Source organism: Notothenia coriiceps, unplaced genomic scaffold, assembly GCF_000735185.1.
Source record: "Notothenia coriiceps isolate Sejong01 unplaced genomic scaffold, NC01 NC01_scaffold00029967, whole genome shotgun sequence".
NCBI lineage: Eukaryota > Metazoa > Chordata > Actinopteri > Perciformes > Nototheniidae > Notothenia > Notothenia coriiceps.
This window is the reverse complement of record NW_011362668.1, coordinates 25,315-34,988: the sequence shown is the minus strand read 5'-3', so window position 1 is coordinate 34,988 and position 9,674 is coordinate 25,315. Positions and strand designations below refer to the sequence as shown.

At 40.9% G+C, this 9,674-nt stretch overlaps 1 protein-coding gene across 1 annotated transcript in view; it reads left to right on the top strand.

Annotated features, from left to right (window-relative positions):
- Positions 1-20: 20 nt before the first annotated feature.
- chrnb2 (cholinergic receptor, nicotinic, beta 2) overlaps positions 21-9,674 on the top strand; it is a 22,633-nt gene continuing 12,979 nt past the window's right edge. Inside the window, exon 1 of the mRNA XM_010787031.1 lies at positions 21-322. Within this exon, the coding sequence (XP_010785333.1) occupies positions 274-322 (49 nt within the window). The 5' untranslated portion in view covers positions 21-273. The remainder of the gene's footprint in view (positions 323-9,674) is intronic.

Below are 9,674 nucleotides of genomic sequence, written 5' to 3'. Positions count from 1 at the left end.
CCACCCCGCCCCCGCCTGTCGGAGCGTTCAGCAGTGGACAGCAGCACCGCACGAGCCAGCGCACAGCTCACCTGGCCCCGCAGAGGTATTTCTATTTCCCCCCTTTTTTTCCCGGCGAAGAAGTGCTGACCGATGGAGAGCCCTGACGTCACCATGTCAGGTAGAGAGTGAAAGGGGGGCTTTGGGTCGTAAGGAGGAGGGAGTATCACTGCGGGTGTGTTGGGGTGGCCTCTCCATATCGGTGAACACCTTTCGGGCTCGGACGCACGCACGATGATGGACGCCTGGCTGCTGCTGCTGGCTCTCCTCGCCATTGCGGGAGGTGAGTAACTTGTCCGTCTAATGGCTCCATCGATGCGCCTTTGAGTGCATCGTCACCTTTCAAGGGCCAAAGGCACCGTGCGTTCGTGCTTTCAGAAGGTCTGGAATAGGTTTCTTCAAAGTAACGAGGGAGTGAGCGTGAAAACAAAAGGAGTGGTTAGATATTGAGGAGAGGCAGACGTGGAGAAAATGACTCTTTCATTGCTGTGTCACCATTTTTCTCAGCAGTGAGCGCGACGGAATGATATAAATATTGCCCACTCTATATATCACATGCGCAAACTGAACAAACATTAGCAACTGCATGAGCTCACATGATTATCCGTTTACAACCTGAAATAAATCTTTTTCATTTAGGGTAGCTAGCTGTTAGAGGCCTTACTTTATAAAGTAACACCATGTGGTTATAATTGGATGGACTAGGTAGTATTGCTATATGTATTTAGGATACGTTACACTTTGCCAACAAAAAACAACAATATGGCTAATTCTGAGGGTAATTTAAAGCATTTACATTGTTTTGCTGCTAATAGGCTGAGGATTAATAAAAAATAGCTTGCACATCAGCAGGTATAGAAGGCTTTGTGAATATAAGCATGCATTTACAATACATGAACTCAAAAAAAGACCAATCCACTATTGCACCAGCTATCCTTTCCATTCTAAATATACATTAGAGACAGAGAGAGAGGTGGGGGAGAAATTATGTTATCATCCACGTACTCCCCTCCTCTCTCTCTCTCATTAACACTGAGGTCCTGCATTGAGTGGGCAGGTTAATGAAACTTCTACATCCTGTCATCAGAGGACAGATGATGTGTCAATCAGCAGAGCAGGAAAAGCCTTCTGCTTCAGCGTGCAGATAAATTATCTTTCTGTCTTTGTGGAGGACATGCACTGAGGAGATGAGCCTTATTTATAACATTGTTGTTGTTGCGTTGCATTCAGAGCAAATGAGGTATGCGTTAAGTCATTAGGGTCCTCAGACATATTTTACCTCCGTAAGTTGGCACTAATTTATTGTTAATTTCTGCTCAGTGAGTGTTTGCTCGTAGCAGAGTGGAAAACACATCAGCTGATTGGTTGAATTACGGCTGCCTTAATATTTTCAGCCAATCCATAGTAGTGACAGGGCAGAGGCCAGCTCAGTGCCTCCAAGGGAAAATACTGTTTGTTACTGGCTGTGTAGCAGCACACATAACCACACACTAACACACCTTCACACACACACACACACACACACACACACACACACACACACACACACACATACCATGTATACATCACTTCAGGGGACATTACATTGACTTACATGCATTTCCTGGAGACTTACCCTAACCCTTACCTTTACACTAACCCTAACCTTAAACCTAACCAAGTCTTCACCCTAAAATTAATGATTCCCCTCATGGGGACCTCCATTTTGTCCCCATAAGGGAGGCGAGTCCCCACACGTGACTTTGTAAACAAATGTAGGTCCCCACAAGTATAGTAATGCTAGGCCACACACACACACACGCGCCTGGCCATCTGCCTTCACTGACTAACTGTTCATCATCACCCATGGCGACAACATGCTCCTGCTTTCTCTGCAGCACACATACATAATCGTCATCAACACACACACACACACACACACACAAACACACACAGCCAGCCAGAAAGTGGGCTTTGCACCACTCACGGTCATCACAATACATCCAGAGGAGTATTCACAACGGCAGCATACAGTAAAAAAACACTTTCACCTGCAGTCAATCTGCCATTTATTAGTTAAGAGTGGAGTTTGATTTGTGTCATCATAACTTTTGATTAAATTACACTTTTCAAAAACACAGTGTTTTACAGGTAAATAAACAAATATAATTGTACACATATACTGGTTATGTGCTTGAACATTACATGAGCAAACTCTCATTTGAATAGAATACTTAAGTTAATGTTGGATTTGGTTGATGATTGAACATGTTTATGGATATAAAAGCCTTCTAATAATAACTTAAAAGAGTGCATACCACATATCAAATATATAAATTGTACTGGAGTCACTTTAGATCTCTTTAAAAAGGATTTAACCAAACAGAAAATTGTCACAAATATAACCCACACTTCAAATAGAGCAAACTAATAGGACAATAAGGTGTCTTGTTATTAAGCTGCTGTAAACTTGCTTCACAATATCCAGTTCCCCTGAGCACTATGTTTTGTTGGTTGATCATTCTTTGAGTTCAAACAAGAATGCTGTAGAAAACGGTACCAACATGAAATATCACTCTTATGAGCTCCATAAGCTGTGGAGTACTAATGAGTATCTCTCCTTAAGGGAGAACATCTGATTGTCATCATCCTCAGAGACTGTAAACTCAATCCACATGCAAACAAATGTTTGAAGAAATGAGCACATGGTCGCACACCTGGGCTAACTTACAGAGGTTCCATACAGAGGCGCTACAAAACACATCATGTTAAACCTGTATGCAGACAGACTCAGATTAAGTCTTTTTTACCTCACAGTAGTGGTGATGGAATGAGAAAAAACCCTACTTTTACTGTTTATACTTTCTTACATAAGACTGCAACATACACAGACATGCACACAAAAGCAGTCTCGCATTTGTTGGCTGTGCAAGGGCGCTCAAGGACATTTCACCACCTGTCTCAGATGCTGCCGCAAGGATGTGGCCATCCTGCTGTGTGAGGGGGATGTCTCCTGTCATTTCCCCTGCAGGCCATGCATAATAAACAGGTCTGTGGTGCTGAGTTGACCTGATGCAGGGGTTACTGGATATGGAGCACAGTGTGCGAGAGTCTCATCACCCAAGGACGTAAAAATGTGCTTGGATTAGTTTTACAGCACCGCTTTGATCAGCTGCATCTTAAAACAGATGCATTTGACGCACAGCCAAGTCATCCTTGTTGCTTTAGTGACTGTGTGTGTGTATGCAAGTGCCATAATCTTTTTTCTCTGCTTTATGACTGCACTTAATGAATATCAACTAACCATTTCCTTGGCAGTGCTACAGTCTAGAAAGTTTGCCTCACTCAGTTTAGCCTGTCATCACTTTTCTGCTGCACTTTTTCAGCCCACTGATCTCTGCAGCATCTCAACCTGCACATTACAACCACCCTCCTATCGTCTCTCCCTCTCACTCTGTCACTTTCTGCCTTTATCTCGCTCTCTCATTTCCTCTGTCTCTATCTCTTTGGCCTGACTCCCAACACACAGCAGCAACAGGATCAGATCAGTGGATAGGGGCTGCATCTGTGATAAGAAATGCACAGCAGTCACACAACAGAGGCCTTCATTTGTATGTGAGAACGTGTGTGTGATCCCATGTGTAAAACTGTGTGCTCTCATGTGTGATTTGTGCAAGATTGTGTGAGTTTTTGTGTGTGTTTGTGTGAATGAATTTGCAACGGTAGTAGCAGCACACAGTGTGGCCCTGGAGATTAAACAGAAGCAGAAGGAGAGCACCAAGGTTTAATAGAAACTTAAGTAGTGGAGAAAGAGAAGATAAGAGTCACTTGGAATGTCAAGAGTTTTAATTTCAAGAAAAAGGTTGACTTACACCCAGGCAAGTTATGTTGCTGTGATGCCAGAAGGTGTAGACGTGTATCCAAAGTAGACTTCAAAAAAAGATCTAAAATAACTTGTGCCTGGAAAAGTGCACTAAAATAGACAAATATAATTATGCTTATTAACAGTAAATCCTTTGTAGACTACACAAAAAGGTACGTATAAGACACAAATACAGATATGGTCTATAGTCTCTACTGTTCCATCTCTGTATGTGGGCAAATCGTTTTTGGCTCCGACCTGGTGATAACATAGCCTCAAGACTTATAGACATCCAAAAAAGGCTTAGGTAACATCAGTTATAAAAGGCATTATGCAATTCAGATGATGTATTGCAATCCCTGAAATATGCACCACTTTAGAAAGCTATACCGTCTGTCATCTGACAGCTGAGCTCCTTTGGCTGTAAATAATATAAATGAACCAAATAGCACATCACCTGTACAAGGATTGCATAGCATAGAGTGTTTTAACTGTAGATTATTTAGTAGTCTAAACCAGTGGTTCTCAACAAGTGGGTCGTGGACCCGTTTCGAGTGGGTCGCAGATGTGTGAGTGAAGAAAAAGAAAGTCAAACCTTTATTTTGAAGGCCCGATTTTCTAACGCTGTGCATGCAGTAGGCGTTGGAGTGGAAGTACCGGAGACCATAAACGGTTTTGAAAACTTCTGTCACGTAGTGATCATCTTCTCAATAAAACATCTTTGCTGAGGTTTTTTCGAGTCTTCTGGCCAATCAGAATCAAGATTGTTGCCTGAAGTCCCCACGGAGAATAACTTTGTGGTAGAACTATTCCAATCCAATCCACTTTATTTATATAGCACATATTAAAAAACATAATGAGATATGACTCCCGGTTTGATGATTGACAGGTCACAGAACAATGGGAGCTATCTACCCACAATTTAAAGTGGACCTATCATTCTATATTTGAAACATATATTGTAGGGCCATACCTATATAAAGTATATCAATATTTTTTTTTTTCAAAATACCAAACAGATCCTGCATTTTAGCCATGCCTCATTTCGCTCTATTTGCTCTTTCCAGCCCTGTTTTTGCAGGGGGCTGATTCTGTGAGCTGCAACTGACCACGCCCCCCTGCAGGAGAGGGGAGTTGGCAGTTACTTTTGCATTAGGGCAGGGATATCTAGATACTTTCCAAGGTTTGACATAATGAATTGTGCTACTTTTAAAGCAAGCAACGATGTTTTCAAATCTGTGATCAAAAAGCTCCTCAAAAAAACTATCGAAGCAGTTCCTGCCGTTGCTACGTTAGTTCAAACAGTAACAACTGACTATTTTTCTTAGCGGATGCATGTCAATTTAAATCAAATCATACAGCTATTTTTTAAATCAATAAAATCATTTCTAAATCCATAAATGCGTTTCAATTAATATTTGGAGACATGTCGTTACTTTGTTGAGAATGTGGCCATGTAATAAGCGGGATAATGTGCACATTGCATAATGTGCCTTCATGACGATCTAGATCCCTCCGCTTCGCGTCGGGCTCCTGATCAGCCTGTCGGTGTTCTTTTCCCCATAATGACCGCGTCGCTGCACATTATCCCTAATATATGATTATATAGAGTCATTATTCATTTGTTTTAAAGGAGGAGGCGCAAACGCTTGCCTCGGGGAGGGACAAAAAGAGCCACAGCGGAGAGAATAAACAGAAGGGCAACCATGCAAGGGAATTCTTCTTCGCTGCTTTTGTGGCAGACTACAGCCCCACTTACAGGCCTGGCATATGTACTACAGCGTCTCCAGCGCTTTCGAGCGGCAATGGCCGGCCGTGGCCCAACCTCTCGTTCCCCTGATAGGTGGAGAATTGACCAATAGCCGTAGCGCCACCGTCCTGATGTTAGGACAGTGTTCAAATCTGGATCAGTCTGTATCAGATTCGTTGAAGCCCTTTTTTTTAGAGATTTGGGTATGGAGGAAAATAGAGAGGGTTGTGTTTTCTGACACTTGGTGAGTTCCCTGGAACACCGGGGACACATTCATGTATTAAAGACGTACAAAAGTGCATTTTGCATGATAGGTCCCCTTTAAAGTAATTCACACAGACTCTCTCCTCTTTGCTCTTCTCTCTGTGTGGAGCAGCAAGTTCAGCTGTCAGAACAAAGTGAAAAAAAAATGATGGCATAAAATATTATTAATATAGTATTTATGTATTTTCTTCACAGAATGTGTAGTTTATTATGCTAGTATTTCTTAAAATCTCCTGGGGTTGGGTTTTCAGCATGTCATGTTTTTCACGTGTGGTGAATTTGCAGGATTGGCTCCAAATCTGCCTTTTCATTTTAAAAGCATTCTTTAGTTCTGTGAAGGGATAGCCTATAAGGGATACTGTACTTCACTTGAATTAATATTATATGCTGAAAAGCGTATATATTACAGCACGATTTTTTGTTGAATAGATTTTAGTGGTTTAAAATTTAGGGTCGCGATTTATTGACCACATAAAAGTGGGTCCGGAGGCCTGACCAGTTGAGAACCACTGGGACTCTAAACCACTTGCAAAAGCTATGATGCCATTTTTTCTGCACTAAAACATAAGAAAAAATACTTATATGAAAACATTGATATTTTTGAATAGAGTTAGAAAATAGCCTTTGTAGGTTAAATCTAAAATGTATCTAATTCAATCGTTGGATCAACCCTTGGCAAAATAGTATGGACCTTTGATAATTTGCATTAAAAAGGTCTCAGTGTAGTTGTTTGACACTAGTTAGAATAACATAATGATTAAGCGTCACAAAGTCATAATAGAGATCGATCTGGGCCTTCAATTTTCATCAGGAATGAAAAAGCAGCTAATGCGATTCACCTAGCATGTTATTGATCTCCACCCCCCCATAATTGCGCATGCCCGATGTAAAAAGCAGATATAAGCAAACAGAAACAACAATATTACAACTACAACACAGCTAGCTTACCGGTTAAAGGCCTCCTGCTTCCCGGATGTCACCGGTGTGGCAAAAACACATGGCAGAAACGTGAGTCAGGTAAACAACTAACTCGTCATTGACAGGAAATCTAGTTTGTAGGCTGCAGAAGTTTTAGTTTTTGCGGCAACGCTGAGTAAAGTGTTTTGAGAATGATGATTATTTGCTACTACTCTTCACTTAAAGTTGATAGCACGTCTAAATCGCTTTGTACGGTCAACTTTTGGGACACAACATGATGCATTCAGGTGTAGCCTACCTCGTAAACTTAAAACGTTTTGATAGGCTGTCCTTTTTCCATCTTGTGGCTCATATTTTTTTTCAAAGTTTTTTGTGAAATAGGCTATTGTTAGTTCATATTCAATGTGGTACATTCCACAAAAATATGTTTTTTCACTTTTCAAAAGAAACATTTAACTAATGTAAATGAAAGTTGAGCCATTTGATAACATTTGTATTAGACTACTGAATGGTCAACAATGACTTTTTTTTTATCAACCAATACATTAATACACTTGTTGTTTCAGCTCCAACATTTCTCTAAAAAATGATTGTACTTGTGGAATCAGGCTTTTAGCCTATAAAATATAGTGATGGAAGAATCTACAAATGTTTCTGTTGTGATTTTTGCATTTAATTTCTTTAAATACAACATCAAATCTGACTTTATATATAGTAAGGATTTTGTTATAAAGTTTATATGGGTATCAGTAACTGATATTATTGAAAGGATGGTAGATGTGTACACATAATTGGTTAGGGGCATTGTTGTAAAATGTCCATTATTAGCAACTCAAAAAGTACAACTAATTCAGCCACATTTTTCTTGACTGAAACTTGTCGAATCTGGCGACAATAAAGCTTATTCTGGCCTCAGTTAGTTCACAGTAGGATGGCTTTGTCTTTGCAGTGCTCTGATATTGCGGCTTGAGGAAGGATCAATATTAATATCTCAGTTCTATGGGCACTACAGAGCCAATTGGGTGTTGCCAGGCGATCAATTGATCTCTCCATTATTGATTTAAGAATAGTTCAGCATGAAAGGTCCTATCTGCAACCAAAAAGGCTCTGCTGCCAAAAAGCCTTTTTGGCTGAGCGCAGACCAGAAAGGGACCCTACTATCGCTCTAACCTTTTCTCATTTGAGTGAGCTGTATAATTAGAGATCATCACTGTAATAGTCTTAGCGAGATTATTCAATTTAGCTCTCGCTTCGCCCTCATTTTCTCTACATTTGTCTTTACAGCGTGTGTGGACTGCGGCTAAGTAGCTCTGTAAACTGCAATCAATGTGCTGTTTAATGCAACGATTGATGATTTGATATGATTTTGCAGCACTCCTCCAGAAACTAGGAATAACACGTACACATTTTTCAAAGGTCGATCAGCACACTAAGATCAATGGCTGTTAAAGTGATCAGACTCTGAGCGTGGTTACCATCTCGTCTGCTCCTGCTCTGTGTGGTATTCCGTCGCTCCAGGGTCTAATGGGGAGCCCTGCTGAAATATTCATAGTTTCACATTAAGTCTGCAATATTTGCACTGGAAAACCACCAGAATACAACCTGAGCTACCAGCAACATTAGCATGGCCTTTAGCATGGCAGCGTGTCGTATGTGGAGACGGAGAAAGATCAGTCTGTGTTTAGAAGCATCAGTGAGGGCTGAGGATGAACACCAACATGTTCGTGCAGTGATCAGACTAGAGTGTGTGCTTATTTCTATCAGTGTTGTTGAGATAAGAATAAACCAGAAAAGCTCTCTCTTTTAGTCTCTAATTTGTCTCAGTGTCGTAAAATATTAGTCTTTCATCCTGAGCCCACGCATGCAAATACTTTAGGAAATTAAGCCGAAAGTATGAGGAGATTGCATTTGTTAACCAAGACTGCGTCATGTGGTCATGTGGTGGGATTCAAATTCCAGTCTTAATCTAGTGAAGGCAGGAGTTGATGCAGTAACATTGAGACTATTCAAACATTTGAACAGCCTTGGTCACAATGTTAACATCTTCTAAGAATATATAAATATATTTGTAGCTATTTTCAAAAAATCAAACAATTGTTCGTAGAAATGTATAGTCACGTTTTGCACGAATGCTCAAATGAATGCTGTGTTTCAAAGAACAAAAACTGAATATCAATTTGACAATTGGGCAATACTTCTCAACATTTAATTTAATCGTTTTGAGTATGAAACTTCCATTTACATTATGAGTATGGCAGTTGTAGGCCATTTCTGCTTCCTCATTGTTTAAGTGAACTGTATTAGCTTCCTGTCTCTCTGTTATTGCCTTGGGTTTCTGGGAATAATATACATTACTCATATTGTTCAGGCACAGACAGTAGTGTTTATTTCCCTCATGAATATCTGCACACAAAAAGACACACACATATGAATAAAAGTAACTGGCGCCTGTGCACAATAAACAACCAGAGTGCTACACACACATGCTGACAAGATGTGTATTGATGATGGTGGATTAGTGCGAGAAGGGGCAATAAATGGACAGTGGCTGTCGGCGACACAGAGATGGAGATAACAGAGATAACAGGAGGGAGGAGAGTGAGGGAGACAGTCAGGGGAGTGAGAAGAAAATACGTTTTTGCTCGGATGATGGAGAGACAGAGACGATGTAAAAGAAAACGAGACGGAAAAGATGGGACAGAGGAAGGAACAGGAGATTAGAAAAAAAGGGGGGGGAGCGAGAAATTGCGTTTTTAGTTTACGGGGCATGGATAGAGTCCTCATCGATCCAGAGAAAGAGGCTATCATTCCTGCTCAGTGAACACAGCAGTGCTACAGGGCCAGAGGGAGGGAGGGGGGTGG